Raw genomic sequence first — 26,543 nt, forward strand, 5'->3', positions numbered from 1 at the left:
AACAACAAGCAAGTAAAATCAGTAACAATGAAACAAAGAGAAAAAACTAAACTGTACGTGATCAGACATTTATTAATAACTACCTGTCATACATTTCTTACAGGCCCTTTCCGCTTGATCCTTCACTATTTGTGGTACAGGTAAGCCATTATTATTTTAAAAAGGATTGCTGTCTGCTCCAGGCATGACTTGCTGTTATTTCACCAGTGTAAACAACAAACATGCTGCATAAAGCTGTGACTCTTAGTGCTTAATATTAATCCGATTTTTACAGATACGCATTACATATTTCATAACAATCCCAAACCTTATGGATGAAGTAATGTGATTGTTTTTCTTTGGCTTTGACTATGAAAATCTTGTGTCGGGAAGACTTTTAGTAATGTGATGTACATAGTGACAAGAACTTTATTCTGATTTTGTTTTCTGTCTTGGTAAAAATATTTGAGTATTAAATGCGCTAAAAATTAACACGCTTCATTGCTGTTTTTTAAGTGACGCAATAAGCAGCAGCACTAACAGTGCTACTGAACTGTAAAAGGAATAGTGTCAACTCTTTTACTTTGAGACATTGTAGATCAACAGATGTAACTTGGCAATGCAGATTAAAAAATATCATAATTTTAGTTTTATTATAGGTGAAAAATAAATAATATTATTAATTATTGTGATTTTTAAATAATTAATAATAACATAGTAAAGCTAAATGACGATACAGCCGTTAACATTATATTGACATAAAGTCAAAACATTTCAAACAGAAAGTTCTTGGTATTTGAAATAAGGCCCCTTTCTTGTCTGCTATGTCTTTAAAAAAAATATCAAATTTATCAGAATTTGTTACAATGTACATCATGTTTCAAATGAGATGTTCAAAATGTGGACTTTTTGCATACTGTTTTAATCAGTATGTCCCTCTGAAAAAATGCTGCCCATGCATATATGCTATACCGTCTACCGTCTTAAATGTTTAATTGTAAAAGGCAATAAAAATGCTTTTTTTTTTTTTTCCTTTTAGACGTGTCTCTTGAATATATATTTATAGTGCTATAGTACATTATATTGCTAACTAAGATGACAGCTTACTGCAACCCATAACACAAGTCAGTCATTGGCTTAGGTCAGGGGTGTCAAACATAAGGCCTGGGGTCCAGAATCAGTCTGGGAAAGACTCAAATTTGGCCCACAACTTGGCCAACTAATTTACCCACTGTTGTGAAAAGAGAGCAGCCAAAAGTAGCTTCATATTGACCCACATGTTTTGTAGGTAAATGTTACATCAGTCTGAAAATATTCTTCTCACACTCTCCCGATATATAACACTAACACACGCAACGATTTTTCCTGCGGTAGATTCTGTAATTCTCTAGCACCAAGGCCTGCTTATCCTCTCAGCGGGTGGTTTGCTGGCAACATCAATAACCTTATTAAATATTTAAGAACTCCTCCAGCCATGTTTATGTCCCAGTTCCCCTTCTCTTTCTGTGGATGAGAACGTATTAGCAATTGTTTTGGATAGAATGAGGCTGTTGTCCACATGCTGTGCTATTTGCATTTGTTGAATGGGGGAACGTGTTCAGCCGAAAACACGTTTACACATATTTATATTTGTGTTTAAATATTGTAGAAAACATACGTGCTGTGGCTAATGTTGCTAACTACTGTATTCAAAAACGAGGCTGTACAGACAGGAAAAAAAATCTATATAAATTATGAATGAACCCCCCCCCCCCCCCCCCCCCCCCCCCAATACCCACCCACAATACAAAATTTTCTTTCCAGTCATTGTACCTGTTTGATTTCATAGTGATCTTTTTGCATTTGTTAAGTCACTTAACGCTGACCTTTGAGTAATTCAAGCATAAAAAGGCTCCTAACTAAAGGGATGAACCGTTGTTGTGTCTATACAAAGGACCAGTTTAAAACTGTAGCATTATCAAGAAAGCTCCTCACTGTGAGTGAAGACAAAGTAAACTGTGGCCAGGACGATTATGAAAATGTTCATAATATATAATTTAAATCACTCTCATCCAGCTGAATATGAACATTTTAAAGACTTTAACAAAGGCAAAGTAGGTAAAGCTAAAGCTGTCCAGAGCTCCAAGCCAACCATAATCCAGCAGCCTCAGTATGAGCAACATATCAAAGCAGGAAAGTTGTGGAGTTGAGTGAAAAAGAGAAAGACATTGATATGGTGTTATTGTCTGACGTTATTAACATAATGGATGCACGTAACTGACATTTGTTTTATTATATACAGTAAATCTGTTGCACCTGCCTTTGTTTTGGTAGAGAAGAAAATTGATTGATGAATATCCTGACAGTTATAGTTCTTGGAAAGGAAATCAAAATCAGCAAATCAAAGTCACTCATTTTTAAAATGAGTGACTTTGATTTGAGTTGACTTGATTTTAATAAAATAACATAATGTAGTTACATCCAACAAATTATATAAAACCTATATAAAATCACTTGTAATATAATTTGTATGCACTAGACCTTTTAGGTAAAGTACTCTGTTAATGTACCTACTGATTAATGGTTAACCTGTTATAATTTGTTTTTTCTTCTCGTTTATTTGACCTTGTGTTTCCCAGCCCCTCAAGCTCGTCCCTGCCTCTCGGTCTTGTCCGCCTGGCAAACAAGCAGATCAACTGGCAGCTGGTGCTTGCAAGGTGCAACAAAAACACACATGCTCACTTACAGACATGCTCCGTCTCTGTAATCAATACCTGAATGTGAGCTACTTTGTTGCTGACACACACTAAGTCTTTCTCTCTCTCCCCTTGCCTATCCCCTCAGCCAATCATTTAATTGCACTCATTACAACAGACAAACCAAGTAGAAAGGCAGTTTTTAATTGACTATCGATTCCACCATCCGAGACAGTGAGAAGCGTGGTCAAAGATGCTGCAGATGTCCATTAGTTTGATGTGGCTGATTTCCGTCTGCCCCTATATCTTTTCTCTCTCATTTCATTTCCTCTGAAACTCTTTTTGCTACGCTTAATGCTCCCGATTATTACTGTTCCTTCTCTTTATGTCTTTCTTTCTTTGCTCTTCTGCTTTTCTTCTGTTCTCTTTGATTTTTTTTTTTCAGTGATTCCTGACCCATTCTCTTGTTTTACTCCACAGCAATGGCAAACTGTTGGCAGTGGTTCAAGATCAGTGTGTGGAAATTAGGTAATTACTGAACTCTGTCTCTCTCTTTGAGGCTGTGTGTTTGTGTGTGTGTGAGTGATAGTCTTAATTAAGGGGGTGATTTATCACATCTCGCTTTAACAAAGAAGTCCAATGTCAGCTTGCATTTAAAAGATGAAAACTGTGTTTCGAGCATCAGTACAGAGTGTAATCCATCACAGGAAAATATTTGAATCAGTTTAGTGTACTTTCGTAGCACCCATCTGAAAAAATTCAAGCTAACAATGGAAACACCAATGCTTCCCTTTTCATTTGTGGGTGTATAAGGAAAGCGATCAAAACATACACACGCATGAATATCTGTGTGTTCTTTTTCAGTGCTTGTAATTATTTCCTGACATAAATCCAATTTCCCTGTGCGCAGAAAAAATGCACTCAGTCAGCAGTGTGCTTCACTGACATAATGTAGTGCTTTAAAATGAGCAAAATTTCAAAATGAAAATCTATAGCCGTGAACTAGATATATTAGGATGCCTTACTCTCTGGAGACTAATCGTACACTCATTGTAAAGCGTTTGCTCCACGTGACCCTTTGTGTAACTGGAAGGCGGTTTCATACATGGAGCAATATGAAAAAGCTGAATGTTTCTGTTTCTCAGTATGCTCAAATTTAAATGTAGTTGACCTTTTATGATCAAGAGCAGTCAGGTCTCTTCGCTTTTGCCTCTGCTTGATAGTGTGGGCTACTCTTTTGTCCTTTTTTCACACTGTTGTTGTTTAATCACAACGTTTTATAGCTGCGCTTCATGGCATGAATTGAGTTGTGTGAGTGGGTGTTAAGTCAGTTCAAGGCCTTATCCCCTGAGCTCCTTTAAGAGTCTGTCGAAACACTGCCTACCCCCACTTGTCTGCTTGATCTATTGAGCTACTTTAGTTGGCAGGCCGTCAGTGGCTGTTATAACCCAACTTATACCAGTTCGTATAAGAAGTGTATCAATGTCTCACTGTGCAATACCACCTCTCCTTACTTTTTTTTTTTCTGTGTGTGCACGTTTCCTCCTCAGGTCTGTGAGAGATGACTTTGGCTCACTCATTGGGAAGTGCCAGGGTAAGACCTTGTCCCTGTGTATTATCAGTCACATTCTTGTTCCTGGTAAATGACGATTAAATCGCCATAACTTACTTCACTAAGCACTCCATTTGTTTTATAAATGTGGGGGTTAATGTTGTAGAGTACAGTGTGTGTGCCCTTGTACTCCTTTATGTGGTATGTCAGATGCTTTGAGTTTATTTAAGAGATATCTGGTTTGTGTGTGTGTTTTCATATACCATGTAATGAACTACTCTAGTTACACGTATATGAATAGAAAAGATTGCAATTTTACTGTGTTAATGCCTTAAAGTCTAGAACCCAAAAATCCAACCTTTCGTTGCTTTATTGTTGTTTAATTTTGTATTTATTGTTCTGTTAGTCTGAGCGCAGGTGACTAACTCAGAAATAGAAAACATTTTTAAGGTCTCTGGTGGATAAACTATGCACCATCAACACTCTCCTATCTCTTCTTTTCTTAATTTTTTTATCTCTTGGTCATAATAAATGCCAGAAGGAAAGAATTGGTGAACATCTGCTTTGGTTCTTTTGTGGTTTATGAGCCCTTTTGGTGCTAGTTTTTAATAATGTAGGTTTATTTTGTGTTTTCAGCTTAATAATGGCATCCTTAATTTGCATCAACATCCCATTGGACCTCATGTTGAGAGTTGAACAGCTATGAAATACAAGTTTAATAAGTGAACGCATTTGCCTGAATCCGAGCAAAGCATAAAAAATCTTGAATCAACTCCAGACTTTTTATTTGCTTAATATTTCATAGCATAACAAGGGAACAGGCCTCACCTGGACATCAAACTGCTGGCTGTAATTCAGTTAATGCAATACTTTAGTAATCCTCCTTCAGTTAAAGCTGAAAGTCTGCACTTTGTTTGTGTTAAAATACACTCTAGTCTTGTAGAAAGGCAAAATTGCAAGAATTGTTATTGCACAAATACTCAGGATTCCAATTGTGTATTAGAAATGGTATACACATCACAAGCCTTGCAGCTGACTGACAACCTGTCCAGTCTGCCACCCCATGATAGCTGGGATACGCTCCAGCCTCCCAATGACCCTGAACATACTGTTGGTTTCACATTAAGTTACTGGACATATTAAATATCCTAGCTATACTGTTTTAGGATTAGGAATCCACCAAATAGCTACTGTGGCATCCACCTCTGATGTCAGTATGCCTCTGACAGCAGGCATTACACTAGTAGAATACAACCAGTGTAGCTAAATAATAAGCATTGTGTATTTACAGTGTTTTTATTTATTTAGAACTGTAGCATGTGTATACAAAACCTCATAAAATCAAATTGATGTTAACATCCCCTGAATAATTAGAAGAAATTATGTATTTGGATCAGCAGTCCTTAATTTGGAGACTTGTTTCTACAAATGATCCCACACAATCCTTCAGGGCATATTGTCAGATTTTCTAGATGCATAAATTAGAGTACTGTGATGACGTTGAACGGTGTCGATTCACTGGCGTCTGTGGATCACTGCAGAGTAAACCGCTGTTATGAATCTGCTGTGAATGAAAGCTGGGAAACAAAGGAATCGGAGCTGCTTCGTGTGGCATCTTTCCATCTGCAGCTATCAAAAGTCCACTCTGTGATTGAGGTTGACTCTTAAGCTGTAGTTCTAAATTCACTGTATGTAAATTGAACATTATGTTATGCACAATATTTGTTGTGCTTCTTAACGTCTGCTCTGAGCTTGGAGTGTGTGTGAGACTGTGTGAAAGACACGTGAACAGCATCCGGGATAATCACCTCGGTGTCTACATGATCGCTCATTAAACGCAGCCTTGTTGTGACAGATAAAAACAGTTATTCTTAATTAGACGATGAAATTGTGTGCTGTGTTAGTTTTATTGCCGTATCTGAACATAGGTAAGCCCCAACTTTCTGTGAGCTCAGACGTTTAAAACATATAATGCTGAAGTGTCTTCTAATGCAGTTGGACAGATTTAGATGTTTTATATTTATGGTTTGTTTATTTTTTGTTGTTTTTGTTTATTTAAGCCTACAGTGGTTATGTAACAAATCCAGATATAATCCACCCCCCAGCACTAATGGACCACTTGGTTCATAAATTACCTTACTCAACACCGTTTCCTACATAAGTGTAATAATTTTGATCTGATAAGCTACTGAATAATACTACATTTTAAGGCGCTATATCTAAGCATTTTACTCTGAAAGTTCAGCCATCCCTGGCCCAGACTCATGATCTACTTCTCCTATTTTGGACAGGGCACTATATAGTCTCCCTGTGAAGAGAGTGCACTTTAAGACTGTGAAATCGAACTTGGTTTATAAAATGCTTACATATATAAGACCTGTAGGTCCACTCAGCGAACACTTCAACAGGTCCACCTTGCTAGTACCCGCTTTTTGCCTTCAGAACTGCCTCAGCTCTTTGTTGCATTCAGCCTCAGTTTTCTGTCTGTAGCTGAAAGGAGTGGCTGCTGTAGCCCATCTGCTTGCAGTTCAATTTCATACATAAAAGATGGATTTAGTCTACATTTGCTGCAATGCTGGCATGTTTCCCCTGGGAACCCACTGCTGTTCCCACTGCTCATGCTGATCACAAACCTTTCAGTGCCTGTTGCAACTGCAGTAGAATTGAGCTCAAGCCAATCAAACACCCTCGTCTTAAACCAGGTTCTCTTTCTGACAGAAGCTGTCAGGAGGGGGTAAATCCAGGCAGGTCTGTTAGAATAACAGGCAATATAATGGGATGGTTACTATGGCTTCTAAAAGTGTCTGAACAATAAATTGACAATACTGGCGTCAATTCAAATATGAGAAGTGTCGCTGCCAGATTCCCTTTGCCGTCCTTTATGTTTCTGATATTTCTAGGCATTACAAACAAGAAGGCATTGGTCATGAGTGTATACACTCTTCTTTCACTTTGTTAGGTACAGCTTGCTGGTAATTGGTTGGACCCCCTTTTTCCTTCAGAACAACAAGGTGCATGAAAACATTCCTCAGAGACTTTGGTCCATATTGACATGATAGCAATCACACAGTTGCTGCAGATTGGTGGGCTGCACATACCTGTTGTGTTCATCCCAAAGGAGCTCTATTGGGATGAGCTCTGGTGACTGTGGAGGGCATTTGAGCTTTGTGACAACAGACATCAGAAGTAGTAGAGTGTGGTCATAAAGGGATGGTCAGGAATAATGCTTGGATATGCTGCAGCATTTAAATGACGGGGGACCAAAGTGTGCCAAGAATCACCACCACCAGCCTGAACAGTTGACATAAAGTGAGATAGATCCATGCTTTCACGTTGTTTACGTCAATTTCTGACCCTACCATTCCAATGTGGATGTATGCAGGAAAATTCAAGTAGATAAGCAATTTGTGAAATACTAAGACCAGCCAATCTGGCACCAACAACTAAGCCACATTCAGAGTCACTTAAATCGCCTTTCCTCCCCATTCTGATGTTTGGTTTAAACTTCAGCAGGTCTCTTTACCATGTTAACGTTCCTCAATGCATTAATTTGCAACTAGGGCTGTTCGATGTAACGATATATATCGGATGACGATATAAAAACGTCTATCGTTTCATTTTATGCTATCGTTTGTTTCGTGGTGTCGCAAAATAAACTGTTTACGGCAATATTTTTTCATCGTTTTGATGGTCACCGTAGTGGCTATATTCATTTTTTTAAAGTTCTCTCTTTCTCTTATATTTAATATAACCACACTACTGACGGACAAGCGCCTGTTTTTATGCGTTGTGGTTAGCAACAACGACGGTAACAGCATCGCGTGTCCGCTTGTTTATGTTCCACATAAACCTTTCACAATAAAGCTCAAGTTCCTGTTGAGACTTTTCAAAATAAACTGAATCACGTGAAAGAGCCGATTATTTACGGATGAGAAGTAAAAAAAAGAGCCGACAGGTGCTAAAAAATAAACCTTAGACTCAAACTTAAAACAAGCTTTTCCCCGCAGCACGCTGTGTAATAAATACTCACAAAGAAAACGGTGGCCGTTACAACTTATGTCTAAAAATGTGTTGTTTCATGCATCAGTTAAAACACTCGACTCCAGGTACACGACGCGCAGTCGAATTTACAGAAAATGTTACATTTTTGTGATTTATATCGTTATCGAGACGATAGAATTCTTATATCGGGATATGAGATTTTGGTCATATCGCACAGCCCTAGTTGCTACCATGTGATTTATGGTTTATGAGATATTTACATTAACAAGCAGTTCAACAGGTATACCTAACAAAATGGCCAGTGATTTATTTATTTATTTGGACCTATAGCTGTGTTTAAAATGGCAAACAAATCACAACATGTTTTGAATTCCAGTTTTGTGCCCATATTTTTTTTTCCATTAGTTTTTCATGTTTTATTTTTGTTTTTGTCATCTCTGCCGCACCTTCTCAGTCTGCATTGTGTCTATATTTGTTCTGTTCCGGCTAGTTGTCATTGTGGGCCGTTAATGGTTCAAAGTGTGGATAACAGTAGCCCCTGGGCCTGTGTAAACCTTAGCCTCCCTACTCTTTTTTTCAATTCATTTCATCGCTTTTTTCCCTCCATTTTTCTTTTACTTCATTTCATTTCACGGAGATTTGTCCTAATGGATTTCACTGTGATCCTGCCTTTAATGGCATTTGCGTTTAATGGATAAGTGTGTGTGTGTGTGTGGTGTGTGCTTTACCGCCTTTTCTTTTTCTTGTGCAGTCGTTTTTGTGTGTTCGTTTCAATGCGTCTACACCTGTGTATCACTCTGCCAGTCCAGTCCCCAACCCCCTCTTCAACTCGTCCTCATTGCCTGCTTCTGTTACAGCGGAGTTGTCTCTCACCTATGTGCATAATTCATAAGAGTTGAGTTCTGATAAATGCATCTGCAAGGCCTTAGATGGAAGGCTTCTGTTGGGTCATTGGGTGCAATTCTCCTCAACTTCAGCATCTGCCATCACTAGAAAAATAGACAGTAGCATCCAATTTTCCAGCTCCCCAAAAAAGCCATCTATGTGGAAATGGAGCCCTCTCAACTGCAGAACCAACATACTGTATACAATTCATAATGGGAGACAAGATGGCAAGAGAGGCAGTGTGAGAGGGAAATAAAAAATAAAAAATAAAAAAAAAAGAAAAAGAAAGAAAGAAAGAAAGAAAGAAAGAAAAAAGATTGAAATATAGAGCCTAAAAGAAAACTAGAAAAGAGTAGCGGAGGCACTTGGTACTTATGGTTTTCATAACGGCTACATGTTCTTGTCTGCTCCTAAGCTGAGTGTCTCAAAGGTGTGTTAAATTGCGCACTTCCTTCCTAAGGTACGCTCTGATACTTAGGCCTTCAAATCTGGGGAGCTATTGTGTCTCTCAGTGTGTCGGATTCATTGTTTCCCCCCTCTCTTTTTCGCTCAGCGCCCCCCTTTCTCTCATTTTCTCTCTCTCTCTTTGTCTGTCTCGCCTCCCACTTCTTCCCTTTGTTCTTCATTTAAAATTCTAGTCATACAATATCCAACGCCTCCATTAGTTTGCAGTATTGCCCACCAGGGGTTGCAGCAGCACTCTGCAGCCAAGAAATTCAGTACAGGAAAACGCCAATAGCGCTGTTATGTGATATCAACAAAAACATAACTTCCTTTTTAGAAATTTATTGCTTAGACACAGCACCCGTGGTATCATATTATGTTTCACACTGTTCTCCAACTGCAAAAATCTGAGACTGCGCTAAAACTTGCATCTAGTTTAATGCCTGAATGATTATTCTGCTGAGTTTGTGCTCATGTTTGCACAAGTCTTCGCCCATTTACCCCCCAACCGCTCCATACTGTTTAATGTGGCGATCAGGTATTCAAAACCGGCTCAGGATCAGAGGCCTGTCAGACTGCCCAGGCTCTTCTATCAGAGGGAAGGATGACAGCGAAGCCTTGAGAAAATGCCAGCAGGCACGGATGTGCTTCATCACAGCGATATGGTTACACTCACAGCACAGCTGAGCCAGCAGATTGCTAAAGCGTAGTCTATACTTCAATAAAAGTTCAATTTATGGTCTCCGTTCTCCTCCCCACCTTTCTCTCTGGCTCTACCTTTATCCTCATCTCCCAGTGTGTGTGTGTGTGTGTGTGTGTGTGTGTGTGTGTGTGTGTGAGTGAAAGTCTGTGTGCATGTCTTTGATAGACAATTACTGAGGTTTTACGTTTTGAGTAACCTTCCAAGATGATCTGGATCGGACCTTGCACACATTGTGTTGATGTGTCGCATTAGCCTTATCTGACTCCTCTCATCCATATTCATCATCAGCACACGTCGGATCACAAGGGATTATTCGCAGAGTTTTTCATCTGACTTAATTTGTAATCTTTGGTTCCTTGAACGTCTTGTCGTTCTTCCTTTCTGTTTTACGTTCTGTTTCATCACCTGCTACAGTGCCGAAGGACCCAAATCCCCAGTGGCGAAGGGTGGCGTGGAGCTATGACTGCACTCTGCTGGCCTACACTGACAGCACCGGCACCGTGCGCCTTTTCGACCTCATGGGCAGCGAACTCTTCGTCATTCCGCCGGTAACAGTTCTTCTAAGAAAAGAAAAAAAAAAAGTCAATGTTTCAAGCTGTGTGTGTGAGTCAAAGTGAAAACCAGCACCTTCCTGTTCTTAGTTTGATCCTCCTCTTAGCTCAGGATCCATCAGCACAACCGTGCAAGTATCATAGTCAGAGTTATTCCATGATTCCCATCTCCATAGTTTCTTCTATTTTCTCAGATGATTGCTTCGGCTACAGTATGTTATATCTTAACTGAATGCATTTGTGGTATGATATATGGAGGAAAGCATCAGTTTTGAGTTCTGGAAAATAGTTTCTTATTCTGCCAAATTGGAGATTCGGTGCTACTTCTGGCTGCAGGAGGATTCAGGCCCGTAATCTTACCTCCAGAGATGGGCTGAGCTGTGCCGTTTCAGTGCAGCACACATTTTGCTGGGCACTTTGAGCTGTCTGTCACTTTTGAAGAAAATGTCTCCTTGTCAGACACACTCTGTGCTCTCTTTGCCCGTCACTTCTGCTTTCTAATTCACTCTCTGTTTCTTCTTCTCCATTGTGTCCCATTTCTCCGCCCCCCATCTTCATCACCTTCCCTCTTTAATTTTTCATGCTAGCTTCTCTCTGTCTCCCCCAGAACCTCCTGTATTTCTCTCCTCTGTCATCCTTGCATGTGTCTCTCTTAGTACCTCTCCCTGCACTTTCAAGTCCATGTGCTATTCCTCCCTCAGTTTAATGCCCTCTGTGTGCTGCATATTATCATTCTTCTGTTTCTGTCCATCGTTCCTTTCAATTTTTCTATCCGCCCTGTCAGAGATGGCGAGCGCAGACGCCCGTCTTCTCCCTAGCCACGCACTCATCTTTCAAAGCCTGTGATCCTCATTCCTTTAGTGCATCTCTGCTTTGTGCTTGCACACTTGCATCAGAACCCCCCCCCCCCCCCCCCCCATCCCCCTCTTCTGTACTTTGTACTGTTCCCCTTGTTTGTCACTGTTAAGTTCACACAGTGGCGACTTAATGCTATTTCTGGAAGGGATGATAAAAAGTCAATTTGACAGAAAGTGTACGCGTGTATGAAAAAATGACAGTTTCTTCCCTTTTTCCCCCACGACACTCAGCTTTTGTCTGTCTTCTGCTTCTGTTGTTTTTCATTCCCTGTTTCATTACTTTCTTTTTTAATCTTTTGCCTGTTTTTTTTTCCTTTGGCAAATGCAGCTTGTGTGATGTAACTTTAGTTGTTTTTAAAAAAATAAAAATAAACAAGTAAAAAAAAAAAAATTTGTGAGGGCACAAAAATCAATACTAACGATTAAGCAAATTTTACATATTTTGATGTCTTTTGATACCATGTCAGTGATTCTTCTTTGTTTTCTTGCTTTTTAAATCCAGGTGGCGAGCTTCCCCGGGGATTTCAGTTGTGCAGTGGCAGGCCTGATCTTCCTGGAGTATACAGCTAGTGCTCAGTGGTCAGCCGAGCTCCTCGTGATCACATATGGTGGCAACCTCAAAAGCTATCTAGTCAGGTGAGACACAAAAATGCTGGATTGAAACTTCCTTTTTCCATTAGGCTGGGTCACACTTTGATTTTATGACTTGCACAACACCTTTGACCCATTAGAAGGCCTTTCATTACTTACTCTTCACATTACACTTCACCTGCTCTCACCACTTAAATTTCAATTACCACTTTTTATGTACTCCTCTCTTTGTCTGACTTTTTAATTCCTCTCACTGTCTGTGTTTCATTCCTATGTATCACTGAGGAGTAAGTCATGACAATAACTGTATTTTGTTACAAAAAAAGGAATATTACTGAATGTGTAATATGGAGTATGTAGTGGACTAAGGGCTTAAGTGGCAATTTCTTCCTCTACATTTTTGCTCCCAACCTCTCTGTGTGTTTGTGTCACTGTAATTGAGCATTAGGCCAGGTCACCGTTTCAGAGTGATGATGATGCTTATTAACCATATGTGCAATATGTCAGTTAGAGAGTCTGTTGTTGAACAGTCACAACACAATAAACCTGCATAAATGAGCCTTTTCTTCACTGCGCTGTCACAGCTTTACACTTTAGAACCACACAGTGTGCTGAATGATAATTGCAAATTGATGTGATCAAGATCATTCACAGCAAACAGATAATTGTCAGTTATCATTAACACCTCCCAATTAGAGATGTTGGTGCATTTCCAGTTTCAAGTGCCTGCTTATTGTTTATTGCTATCTAATTTCATTGCATTTTTTCAAGCTAACAACTCTCTTAGACGAGGAGACCTTTTCTGCTTTGTTACTATATGATCTAAATGCATGCATTCTAGCATTTATTCATTCTTATCACTTTTTTTGTTTAAAGCTTTTTGTGGTGTGTCTTAATACTATACTATACTTGAACATTTTAATACCATTTCCCTTTTCAAATCAAATCAAATCAAATCACTTTTTATTGTCACATCACATGTGCAGGCACACTGGCACAGCACATGCGAGTGAAATTCTTGTGTGCGAGCCCCACAAGCAACAGAGATGTGCAAACACAACAACACAAATGAGCAAAATACAAGAATGGCCAACCTGAAACTAATAAATATATGTACAATATATAATAGTGTATGCATTTCTGGATGTGTATACTAAATATTTTCCTGTGTGTGTGTGTGTGTGTGTGTGTGTGTGTGTGTGTATACACATTTTTGCAAATTAAATAGTAAAAAAATAAAATAATAATAATAATAATAATAATAATAATAATAATAATAATAATAATAATAATAATAATAATAAAATATATAAAATATACAGAGTTGAATATGTGCAAAACAAGTGGCATTTATATACAGTGTGGAGTGCATAATGTTGAAGTTCCAGTAGTGAAGCTGAGGTGTCTATGAAGTGTTCAGCAGTCTGATGGCCTGATGGAAAAAGCTGTCTCTCAGTCTGCTGGTACGGGACCGGATGCTGCAGAACCTCCTTCCTGATGGAAGCAGTCTGAACGGTTTATGGCTGGGGTGACTGGAGTCCTTGATGATCCTCCCCGCTTTCCTCAGGCACCGCTTCCTGTAGATGTCTTGGAGGGAGGGAAGCTCACCTCCAATTATCCGTTCAGAGCACCGCACTACTCGCTGGAGAGCTTTGCAGTTGTAGGCGGTGCTGTTGCCATACCAGGTGGTGATGCATCCAGTGAGGATGCTCTCAATGGCACAGCGATAGAAGGTCCTGAGGATGCGGGGGCTCATGCCGAATCTTTTCAGTCTCCTGAGAAAGAAGAGGCGCTGCTGCGCCTTCTTCACTGTTTTGTTTGTGTGTACTGACCACGTAAGATCCTCAGCCAGGTGTACGCCAAGGAACCGGAAGCTGCTCACTCTCTCCACAGCAGCGCCGTTGATGGTGATGGGGGTGTGTACTTCTCTGCACCTCCGGAAGTCCACTATCAACTCCTTTGTCTTTGCGACGTTGAGGGTGAGATGGTTGTCTTGACACCAGTGGGTCAGGGCGCTGACCTCCTCCCTGTAAGCCGTCTCATCACCGTTGGTGATAAGACCCACCACTGTAGTGTCGTCCGCAAACTTCACAATGATGTTGGAGCTGTTAGTGGCTGTGCAGTCGTAGGTGTAGAGTGAGTACAGGAGAGGGCTCAGTACACACCCCTGTGGAGCACCAGTGTTCAGTGTGATGGGGGATGAGGTGATGCTGCCCAGTCTGACCACCTGGCGTCTGTCAGACAGGAAGCTAAGGATCCAGCTGCAGAGGGAGCTGCTCAGTCCTAGATCCTGCAGTTTCCTGTCCAGCTTCGAGGGAACGATGGTATTGAATGCTGAGCTGTAATCTACAAACAGCATCCTCACATACGTGTCTCTCTTCTCCAGGTGTGACAGGGCAGTGTGTAGTGTCAGGGCTATGGCATCATCAGTGGACCTGTTGTGGCGGTATGCAAACTGTAGAGGGTCCAGTGAGTCGGGTAGTGCAGAGCAGATGAAGTCCCTGACCAGCTTCTCGAAGCATTTGCTTACGATGGGGGTCAGGGCTACAGGTCGCCAGTCGTTCAATGAGGAGATGGTGGAGGATTTGGGTACAGGGACGATGGTGGCCATTTTGAAGCAGGCTGGGACTACAGACAGAGAGAGGGAAAGGTTGAAGATGTGCGTGAACACTCCAGCCAGCTGAGCCGCGCATGACCTGAGGACGCGGCCGGGAATCCCGTCCGGACCAGTAGCTTTGCGTGCGTTCACCTTCCTGAAGCACTTCCGCACATCCTCCTCAGACACAGTGTGCGCACTGACGTCATCCGCGGTGCGCAAACTGTCCGGTCTCATGGTGTTCGCTGTGTCGAATCTAGCGTAGAATACGTTTAGATCCTCACACAGAGAGGCCGTGGTCTGCGGTGTGCTGGTTTTCCCTCTAAAGTCTGTGATCGTGTTTAGTCCCTGCCACATACTCCGAGGGTTGTCAAACTGTTTTCTTGCCACTCCTCATGCAAATGGGCATTTTGAATACTTGATTAATGACATTCTAATAGCTATGTGCTTTCCTAATAGCTGTGCACGCCTTCCTTTTAACATTATCACTGTTGCATTATTTCAGGGTCCCCCCCCCCCCCCCGATCTTGTTTGTTATTTTGCTAGCTCTCCAAGGCATAGGGTGAAAGTTTTAATGTGTGTTGAATCTTGATAAGACGGCTTTGAGCGTGCATAGCGGCGTTTGCTAATAAGACAAGGGGAAAGCTGATTTATTTTTCTATTAGAGGCGGATAAATGGTGTTGGATGCTTTTGAAACATCCAAACTCTGTGTGTGTGTGTGTGTGTGTGTGTGTGTGTGTGTGTGTGTGTGTGTGTGTGTGTGTGTGTGAGAGAGAGAACTAGAGAAGGAGAGAAGGGGGGTAATTAAGATGTGGGAGACATTTGCACCAGATTTCCTCTGAAAGTGTTTTTAAGCTTATACTCACTCTTCCTCTTCATATGACTGCATTCCAATATTGTCGCTCAAACAGTTTAAATTAGAATTTCAGAATTATAGCTGAGGTTTGACAATAAGTCACCTCTCTCACCCTCTTACACTGTGCCAGCATTTCTTTTCTGCGTGTGTGTGTGATTGGTTCAAGTATTACTGATGTTGTGGGGACCTTATTTGTTTTCATCATCACAATATAGGGATGTGTCTTCCTTATGGGGACAACATTAAAAACCAAGTCCCTTATTAAATAGTGAAATCATCAAATTTTCAGATGCAGACATGGGTTTATGTTAGGTTTAGGTTTATGCAAGTTGTGCTTTTTTGCATACATGTATATCTTCACATGCATGCTTTACTGTGGTACGAAGACGTGCATATGTAGAGGAAGCCAAAGTCTAGGAATTGTGCACATCCCTCGGCTATTTCCCTCGTTCTCCCTTTCTTTCCCTTCCTACCTTTCATAGTCTCTTTCTCTCCATACAATGTACACTGAGAGGAAACATTTCCCCAGCGAGATATCTAAACACAAATTACACGTCATCCCCTCTAGCACCAATCTAATTTAGATTGCCCACTTAAATTTGATTATTTATTTTGCTATGTCTCATTTTAATTGCAGCTGGGAGAGAAATTGCTCTGTCATCTTCCTCAAAACAGCTTTGTCGCATCATTAACACTTTCCACATGAACACTGGTGTTTTGATTGTTTATGTGCCAGAGTTCAATTATAGGCAACTTGCTATTTTAATATCATCTCTGTCGCTCTGTGTCACCCTCTCTGTTTCAGCATGGGAACCAATCAGAACTTTCAGGAGAACCACAGCTTCAGTTTTTCCTCCCATTACTCCCACGGGATCACCTCAGCTATTTACCACCCTGGCCACCGGTATGTTAAATGCTGCCAACACCCCGTCAGCCCAGATATCCTGTTGAATAAAGTTGAAATAATAAGTATTTTGATAAAGAAAAAAGAAAAGCTTTGAGCTTTTAATTTATCATTGGCACCCTAATTATTGCCCATAGCCTCGACTTGACACCCTTAGACATTTTATTCTTCTTGTGGCCTCTGCCATTCAAGCCCACTTCCATTAGAGCCGCGTTTCATCAAGAGTGTTTTTCATAGCTTTATATTCAGACATCTACAGACATCCTCATAAATCCCTTGAATCAATTTTTATGTTGAAACCCACTGCCGACCATGCGATGCAGAATGATTTCAAAGCCTTTCATCATTTGATATCTTGGGCCGTCGTCAATATGCTCCTAAATATGTATTATATTGATCAGTGAGCTGGATGTGTTTACTGCATTAAACAAACCTTTATTTTGCTAAAGGTTGCTTTGCAGAAAGATATATGATAGAATGTATAAAATAGATTATCACTTGGGAAGTCCAATAAATAAAACATTCTTGTACAGAAACACACATTCATATATGTATATTCTGCACAGGCAGAATATGTTACTCTATGGCAGCGGTCCCCAACCCCCGGGCCTCGGAGCGGTACCGGTCCGTGAGTCGTTTGGTACCGGGCCGCGAGAGTTGAGGCTCAGGTGTGAAATGTATGGTTTTCAGGGTTTTTATCGGTTTTCAGCGTTATTTTGTTATCGTTTTTATCGTTAACTCTGTTTTCCTGGATCTTTTCACATGTGTTATGAATAATTCTTCTTTTATTTCGGTACCGGTACTAGTTTATTTTGTTGTATTTATCCGCGACACCTTAAAGGCCAGTCCGTGAAAATATTGTCGGGCATAAACTGGTCCGTGGCGCAAAAATGGTTGGAGACCGCTGCTCTATGGAATAGGTCCAAGGGGTTGCTCAGGGATAAATTAACCAATTACTTTAATGTAGTACCTGCAGGAATTTCCTGTGGCAGCCGAGCAAATGTGGCCTTTTACACGGCTAGAATTAAAAAAGTCTGGCTTATATCCGTGACCTTACTGTTCTCACAATGGCACCCATTCTGCACAAACCAGATTTAGTTTGGCAGCTTAATGGATTTTGGCAGCTACTGTCTAGTGTTTTGCCAATTGATAGATGCGATAAAACTTTAATAATTCCCATGCGGGAACTGGGTTAGCATCAGAGAGAATTTGATAGATAAGGAAGGGAAGAAGGAGAAAAAGGTGATAAACTGGGTAAAAGAGAAAATATTTCAAAAACTGAGTGTAATTATGAAAATGGTGCATAATTTATTTTGTAATGCATGCACACCTTTGAGTGAGTAGTATCAGAGAATGTGCATCAGAGGGACAAGAGTCTGGCTGAATCCTTTTTCATGAAACAAGAAATCAGAGTATAGAAGGAAATCATATTGGAGGTTTTGCACACTCTGTCCTGTCCTCAGCTGAACTATGGACACGCACACACATGCATATACTGATAAGCACTCACTGACGCATCACCCTCCCTACCCCGGATCCAACGCCACCTCCAACGCTTACCTCCCCTCTGATGTGGACATCGGGTCAGCTGGAGGCGCAGTCGAAAGATTGCAGCGGTCCCAGATCAGATGTACACACTGGAACACTTTCCCATGTTGCTTGTCTGTGTTTATTGTGCTATGGTGTGTTGATATCTGTGCATTCCTGTATTATCCTTTTGTGTTACACATTTCGATGTTTTTTTTCCTCGCTACCTAGCCTGACCTGTCTCCCCAATGTGATGTTTGTGTATTGTATGTACGGTCGGCAAGGTCTGTCATCTCGGTTGTGGGCAAAAGACCTGCAACTGACAAATAAAGGCTATCTCATCTCATCTCTCATCTGCCAGTTTGCAAACTCATCTGTGAGATCTCAGCTCCAGCAAAACAGTCTATTTCTGTGCACCAGGGGGCAGTGTTGAGCTGAACAGCAGTCCACCATTCACGCCTATCTCTGAGTTCCTGATCAGTATTGTATCGGGCTCTTCTCACTGCAAAGAGAGAGCCTCTATCACTGTGGTGCTGCTTGTCTTAACTACTGACCCACTGATTCCAGTCGGACTTCTATCCGATAAATAAAACTGATATCCCCCGGTTTGCTAAATGGTGCTTTTATACTGTGAATTTTCACTGATCCCTTGGCTTTGACCCAGGCTGAGGATAGCTTCACAGTGACAATTTTAACTTTAAATCCTTGATATGCAGTTTAATTTGAACTTTTGGGGCACAGTCGCGAAGGTGGTATCCACAAATGTGTGTGTTCCTGTTTTTCAGATTGCTGCTTGTAGGCGGCTGTGAATCAGGCGATGACAGTGCATCCAAGGCCTCTTGCTGTGGCATCACAGCCTGGAGGGCTCTTTCTGGCTCACCACACTACAAGCAGGTCACCAGCTATGAGGACGATGTCAGCATGGCAAGAAGTCACACATGCACACACGTGTTTATGCAAAAAAATAGATATATTTATGCAGTATGTAACACATTACATATTCTGTTTGTGTTAGAATCAGAAAAGAGGTTTCTTCAGGATTCCCAGTTTTAGACTCTTTTCCAGACAAGGAGACGAAAAGGTAGGGCTGCCCTCCTCTGTGTGCCTGATGGAGAATTAAGCTCAAGTTGTGGAAGCTGGTGAATATTCTCTTTAACATAATGTGTGTGTCATCATTGGTCAGGACGGTGTGTTTCGCATGAGCCTGAGCCCTGACGGCACCCTGCTGGCTGTCATCCACTTCTCTGGTCGTCTGTCTCTCTGGGACATCCCGTCCCTTAAACAGAGGGCAACATGGAGTCAGGACCTGCAGGTATGCCTCTGACTTACTTGTGATTTAAAGCATCCATGATTTTGCTTAAGTAGAGTAAACCTGTGTGCACTTCCATTTGTGTGCCGTGGGAATATTTTGTACATTAGATGCTTGGCTTACTGTATTAATGTAATCTCTTTCTGGCCAAGGTGTGTGGTGGGAAAGATTGCGTGAATGTGTGTGTGCTTCCGTCAGGCAGAAAGTGACATGGCAAATGGAGAACTTATATTTTCAGAATGCTTTGCGGATTTATGCGGCGTGTAAGCATGTTCTGCTTCATTGCTGGCACAGCTTCTGTCTGTGTGTGTGTTAAAAGTGTAAACAGGGTTAGCCGATTAATTTCTTCTCCCATCGCTCTCTCTTCTTCTTTTCCTCCCTTCTTCATTCCTTCGTTCCTCCCCGCAGCCAGGATTTGAGGAGATCAACCCAGAGTGGAAGACATCGCTGGAGAGAAGGAAGAAAATAAAAGGTAGTTTGGCCCGAAGGGCGAAAGACAGCCTAGTTGGCTGCTGACATAGCAGTCCAGCCTGGATACAATTTAATGATCTTTGACGTGCCTTATTCACCGAATTATACAGTTATTAAACATACAACCATATAGTGTGTGCCAAGGATAGCAAAGGCTGCCCATGGCTGTGTATGGGTGCGTTTCTGTGCTTGTGTGTGTGTGTGTGTGTGTGTTCCCGTTTGTGCAGCTTTGACAGTTTTGGGCCAGTAGTGATGACAGCTGTGACAGCTTCTGTAAGCAATAATCTGTGTGATACTTCATCTCAAGAATGACAAATGATGTCACATGTCCACATGTGTAAATATATCTTAGAGGAGGAAAGTAATTCAGAAACACTGTGATCCCAGAAAGTGGGGCCACTGATGACAAAAGCTGTACAACGCACGCGCAGACAAACTTTTATTATAAGTAGGGGAACCATCTTTTCTGTTCCGTTTAGGTCAGCTTCCTCTGGTAGACAGTCACATCTTTAACACTACCCTTATGTCTCGCTGTCGCAGATAAGGAGCAGTTCTATCCGCTGGTAGATGTGAGCTGGTGGAGTGACAACGTGCTGATTTTGGCCCGCTGCTCTGGCTCTGTCACCGTCTCCTCTGTCAGGACATTGCGCAACCTTCTGGGGAAATCCTGTGAATGGTTTGAGCCCTCACCTCGAGTCACTGCTGCACATGATGGGGGCTTCCTCAGCTTGGAGGTAAAAAAAAGAAAGAAGAAAAACATGTAAAGATAGAGGTGTTCACGTGGTTAAGCAAACAGAGTTTGTACAATGGTGCAGGCCTCATGAAAGCATCCTTTTGCAGTTGTTAGATGATAGATTTTGGACTTCAGGGCTTTAAAATGCACATGGGAGAATAGAGGACAGTTCTTCATCTCTTTTATCAGTTTTCTACACTGCTTATTGAGTTCAGTGTGGCACAGGCCTGAAGCCTGTCTGAACAGGCAGTGGTCTGGAACAATGAAAGAGACTATATGGGCCACATGTTTGTCATGAGGACATCACTTATTTCATTAAAATTAAAGAAAAGTGTAAAATGGGTGTGACTGCACATTTTTAATAAAAGGTACACCTGCTAACACAAGTGTGTGCTCAGGTCCTCTGACAGCTGAGGTGATTGTGTGTGATTCATTTTTTTTTTTCTGCTAAAAAACTACATCCTTATATCCCTGCAGGTATTTCCAGTTTTCTAGTGTCATTGTGTGTGACAATGTGTAATTGTGTATCTGTAGTGGTAAAGGGATGAAAAATGATTTCCTGCATCTTCATCCTCAGACAAAGACCATGATATCACATCACCCTGCTCTTTGCTTAAAGTAGTGTGCTTTTTTTGAAAAAAATTTTGAAATCTGATTGCGTAGAGCACAATAAAAAGCGAGCAATTTCTTTAGCTGCTAACTCTGAGGAAAGGTTTCATCACCCTGTCTCAGTGCAGAGTGTGTGGGGACGGGGGATGGGCATCTCTTGTTGTATCTTACAGCAGCGTGTGCATTGATAATGCCCTGAACATGGGGTTGTGCGTATGTCTCCACAGATGTGGAGTATTTTCCCTGTTTCTATTTTATGATGATTGCTGCGCACAGCTGTTATACAGGTGCTAAACGTGTCACATTTTTATGAGTGAAAATCCAGAGGGGCATTGCTCCAAAATCTGAGTATTTGCCACAGTGCGCAGTTTTAAAATGGGCTCCCAACTGAGGCAATCACAGACCTACAGATCAGGTTAAGACAAGTGAGAGAAATCACTTTGGACAGCTAGGATTTAGATTTTTCTATTGAGCAGCTTGACCTTGCTGCTGTTTTGTGTTCAGACAGCCTGCTGAGCTAGCATGAGGGCGTTAAATTAAGTGTCCTTACCAACTTAAACACAGCTAGATGTAAACTGTGCTGGGTGCTTCATTTATCATCCGCCATTGAATGCTGGCACCGACGTGTCCATATGCAGCATCAGAAAGTCACTCTGGGCAAAAGACTGTAAATCTGAGGCTCAGTCAGTTGGAAATGCGTCGTCTTCTGTTTCACAGCCCTCATCTTATGATCTTGGCCAATGAAACAGATGTATTTTATGTGAAAAGACAACTGTGGCTTTATGATCACTTTTAAGCCATGTATTGGCAGTGTCATTCAAAGTCTTGCGCTTCCACCCTCATTTCAATTTGTCTTGTGTTTGTTTATCAGTGTGAGGTGAAGCTGGCCCAGAAGCGTGGGCGCCTGGAGAGCAGCCTCAGTGGGGGAGCCAGCGAAGATGAGGAGGGAGATGATGGTGGAGAATCTGATTCAGACGAAGAGTCCTCAGCCAAAGCCCGCTACTTTGGCTACATCAAGCAGGGCCTGTATTACGTGACAGAGATGGAACGGTTCGCTCCACCACGGAAACGCCCTCGCACAGTTATTAAGAACTACCGTCTGGTCAGCCTGAGGTCAACCACTCCGGAAGAACTGTACCAGAGGAAGGTAGGAGGCTAACACGGCTTGTAAATAAATGCAGTCTGATGAGAAAACGAACTCTTTTCTCCCACCCACAAAATACGTTTGTGGGTGTCACTCTAAAGGCAATAATTTTATTGAACAGGTAAAAGCTCACATTGTGCCCCACAGTGAGGATACCCTGCTATTTAGTCAGCAGGGTGAGAGCTAAATTTAATAAGTGGGTAGCAGATATAAGTTACGTGGGGTTTGTCTCTTGAATTTCAAAGACTTCCTCTGAAGCCTGAATCTCTATGGTTACATTTTATGTTTCACTTTGAATTGTGAAAGTGGTGGATCATGAGACCTTTGTATGGCTGCAGAATAAATCCAGCCCCTCTAGTAAATGGCTATCACTGAAAAGCTTGTGATGAAGCCTGTTGAAAAAGATGAATTTCCATTCAATTTTCTGGAGCCATTTATTGTATGTTCATCACTAAACAGTGAATCCTGGCTTTGATGATCCCCCGACTGATCTGTTGCCGATCCCCTGCATGAATCCTCCTGCAGATTAGGGATCTTTGATTCAGTTTACCATGCATCTCTATGCGTGATTACAACTTCAGATTTTCCTTTTCACTACTGCACATCATGCGTATAAAAAATATGGTCAATTTCCAGCTCGCCTATGCATGCTTATGTCTCAGCTCTGGTAGTTGCCACCTACGCCTCTCTAAACTGTTGCTTTCCAGTGTGCCTTGGTTTTGACAGGTCTGTGGATTGCATTCTCTTACTGTGCACCTCAGACAAGGAATATTTAGAGAAATATCTAAACTTAGACAAACTTATGTGCAGGGATGGATTTCATGACATTTATTGTGTATTTTACTTTATGTTTCACTTGCATTTGTTGCATGTTGTGGGTCTGTATGGCTGCCAGCTCTATTTTGGTAAAGACATTTTGGGACTTCCTCGAAAAAAAAAAAAAGGTTAATAATTTAACCATAAGAATTGTTATGATATTTGTGATAATATGGTGATTAACTCAACTAACTAAATCCACAAAATCCCAAATCTGTGGCCATCTACATTTACAACTTGCATTCAGAATCCAGTCAAAGCCTCGTTGATTTCAAATAGAAATTCAGAAATTCCTCCACAAATAGTGACCCAGGTGGCTGCTGCCACTCATTTAGGGCTGCTGAAAGTTTTAGTTGTCGAACTGTCCAGATGTCTCTGTTGAAAACTCTCTAGCATGATCTGCCTTTGGTGCATCAGCTGTGTGCTCGGCCAGCAATTAGGATGGTGGTAACTCAGTTCATATCGACAGTAAATGCAAATAACTTTGGTATTGTCAAGGGAACCATCTTTAAAGCTGAACTTGCTATTTTTTGTTTTTTTTGAAACATTCAGGGAATAGGTGCTGTTTGTAGACACACAAGGCAAAGTTTGACATTTCCTGTTGCAGCTGTGTTAAACAGAGTTCTCAGAGTGAGGTCGCACAGTTTTGGTGAAAGTACAGAGTCAGATTTCTCTTACTGTTTACTTATTCATTGCAGCACACGCAACAAAATGCTTACGTGTTTAGGTTGTGAAGAGCTGTCGTCAGTGCTCATGCTGAGGTGTCTTCATGTGTTGGATTTGAAGCCTCAGCAATCTAAACAACAATTCCAGTGCTGATGTGCAGTTCTCTGCCTTGTGTGGTTTTATAAATTCATACTGGGAAAGAAATTAATATTACCTACTTAACATGTCAAATATACTCCATTTCTAATTACACAGTCCTTTATGTAAGGCCTTTATCATATTAACACTGATACTGAGTCATATGTGCCTCAGTGCTGTGCCAGTTAATCTTTTTTTTTTCCAATGTTGGATATCACATTTAGCATGAAGCTCTTCATTTCTTTTTCAAATCAAATCAAATCAAATCACTTTTTATTGTCACATCACATGTGCAGGCACACTGGCACAGCACATGCGAGTGAAATTCTTGTGTGCGAGCCCCACAAGCAACAGAGATGTGCAAACACAACAACACAAACGAGCAAAATACAAGAATGGCCAACCTGAAACTAATAAATATATGTACAATATATAATAGTGTATGCATTTCTGGATGTGTATACTAAATATTTTCCTACGTGTGTGTGTGTGTGTGTGTGTGTGTGTATACACATTTTTTGCTACTTAATTTAGCAGCATCTGAAGAACGTCATCTGAATCCATTTGGCCATTGACTGAATTGTAACGGGCTGATCTGCAAAATTGGTTTCTGACTAAATAAATCCTGTGCCAGCTCAGTGAAGTGCTATTGTTTTGTTGGATCGGCTCCAAAGTGCCTTTGAAGAGAAATGAAAACCAAGCAAGATGTTCAGCCTGCTTTAACGCTATTTTTCAGACAGGGGATTCTCTGAAATGCTAATTGCTGCATTAGAAATATGGCTGTTGGTGCTAGTTGCTACAAATTGCAGCAAAGACAACAACATGCTTTATCATAAAGCCCAGTGAGAGTGGTATCGGCTCTCAACCGGCGCAAGTTTGAGCACGGTTCATCAGTCATTTTTATGACCCATCATCCACTGCCTTCTTCATCATTGTCATCATCATTAGATGCCATTAGTCATCACCATCAATCCTAACAGTGGAGAGTTACAAAGTAATACATCATTATTATCTCTTTGTAACACTTGGTACTAGCAGCACCATCCCAGCTGCTGCTTCTGCTCTCCTGTTTGATTTTTTTTTACATTTTTTTTATTTGTTTGGTTTTAATTTGTACAACATATAGCTCTATAAGTAATCATCATACACAATCATACACATATAATAAATATATGTGTATAATAAATATGTGAATATTTATTATGTGTATGATTGAGTTTAATGTGTGCATGGATATGGTATTTATTTATTTTTTTACATGCGTTTTAATTGTCTTATATATGCTTAGTTTAATTTGATATTTCAATAGCTACGCACACACAGACACACACACGCAGACGCTTTCACTCAGTCGCAGAAACCAGAATGACCCGATCTCTCCCCAGAGATTCACCTCAGCCAAGGTCTGTGCTGCAATTGACTGTGAATAGACTCGAACAAGTGATTCCAGGTTATTTCCTCAAGTCAGCCTGTTCATGTGTTTAAGAGTTTGATGATCCATTTGTTGGCGTAACCCTGATTGTATGAGTAGAATACTGGCAGAGCTGCTAACAGTTTTATTAGCTGAATCCAGAGAGAGAAGGAAACATTTTTGATGTCCTCCTACGTGAGGTTTAACTGTGTGGGGTTCTTATTGCCCTCCAGGAACCACAGTCTGGATAATGTGTTGCTTTGTACTCCTACACAGAAAAAGAGATGGATACTCAGTGTGTCTGTCAGCCAGTGTTCTGCCACATATGCACTTAAGCACAAATTGAGTGGGCTTGCAAAAAAATATCCTTTTGATATTGGGCTGAAAGATTTTGTGAGACATTGATATGATAAAAAAAATCTTTTATTATTATAATGTGCTGACATTTATTCCTAGCCAATAAAATATTATTAATAATGACAACATCAACAATAAATAGAACGGGACAGTAGCATGTGTCCATTTTCATAAAAACTCATAAGACCGTTACAGTTAAAATACGTGATTGTGCTGTTAAAATTTATTAATGTGGAAGCAGAAATGTTCCACAGAATCAGTTTGTCTGACTTGTTCACTGCTTTAGATTAATATCATCATAATCTGAATATGATTTTTAGCTAGCCTCTGCATGGTAAGTAATATGCTTTAGCATGCTAAATAAAACTAAATAAGGGTAGAGCTTCACTTTAAAATACTTACTAGCATGTGTTGTAAAATAGAAGCTAATGTCTGATGAATTTATTGGCAAGGTCATATTATCAGCTGTGTGACAATCTATTGGCAGTGACATTGTAAAGGAAGACGCATAACATTTTTAAAAAGGGAGAGTAAAAAGGAAGAGAAACACCCTTCAACCATGCTACGAGAGTTGTCATTGCAAGGTCTGTCCACCAGAGGGCAGAATACCAGAGGCTGTTATGAACATGTGATCTGAGCAGCCTGGTAGTGTGTGTGAGTGTAAAACTGAAAATAAGTAACGACACATAGCAAATGTTAGCGTCTGCTTATGTTTTTGGAGTCTGAAAGGAAAAAAATCTGAATATCAAGGAGTATTTAGATCACC

The 26,543-nt window shown here is 40.8% G+C and overlaps 1 protein-coding gene across 2 annotated transcripts in view; it reads left to right on the forward strand.

Moving 5' to 3' along the window:
* Nucleotides 1-26,543, forward strand: part of nbas (NBAS subunit of NRZ tethering complex) — a 181,506-nt gene that overhangs the window by 1,768 nt on the left and 153,195 nt on the right. For both annotated transcript variants that reach the window (XR_014907717.1, XM_085383241.1), the window contains exons 3-15: nt 104-140; nt 2,598-2,675; nt 3,135-3,182; nt 4,205-4,248; nt 10,655-10,788; nt 12,151-12,284; nt 16,498-16,596; nt 18,909-19,047; nt 19,139-19,204; nt 19,307-19,435; nt 19,841-19,904; nt 20,444-20,637; nt 22,117-22,392. Coding sequence is in view for 1 of the 2 variants with exons in the window: in XM_085383241.1 (XP_085239367.1) it covers nt 104-140; nt 2,598-2,675; nt 3,135-3,182; nt 4,205-4,248; nt 10,655-10,788; nt 12,151-12,284; nt 16,498-16,596; nt 18,909-19,047; nt 19,139-19,204; nt 19,307-19,435; nt 19,841-19,904; nt 20,444-20,637; nt 22,117-22,392 (1,442 nt within the window). In the remaining variant the exon portion in view is untranslated. The remainder of the gene's footprint in view (nt 1-103; nt 141-2,597; nt 2,676-3,134; nt 3,183-4,204; nt 4,249-10,654; nt 10,789-12,150; nt 12,285-16,497; nt 16,597-18,908; nt 19,048-19,138; nt 19,205-19,306; nt 19,436-19,840; nt 19,905-20,443; nt 20,638-22,116; nt 22,393-26,543) is intronic.

This window comes from Rhamphochromis longiceps, linkage group LG15 (assembly GCF_057381845.1).
Source record: "Rhamphochromis longiceps isolate RC_006_pf linkage group LG15, R_longiceps_female_GT1.1, whole genome shotgun sequence".
NCBI classification, from domain to species: Eukaryota; Metazoa; Chordata; class Actinopteri; order Cichliformes; family Cichlidae; genus Rhamphochromis; species Rhamphochromis longiceps.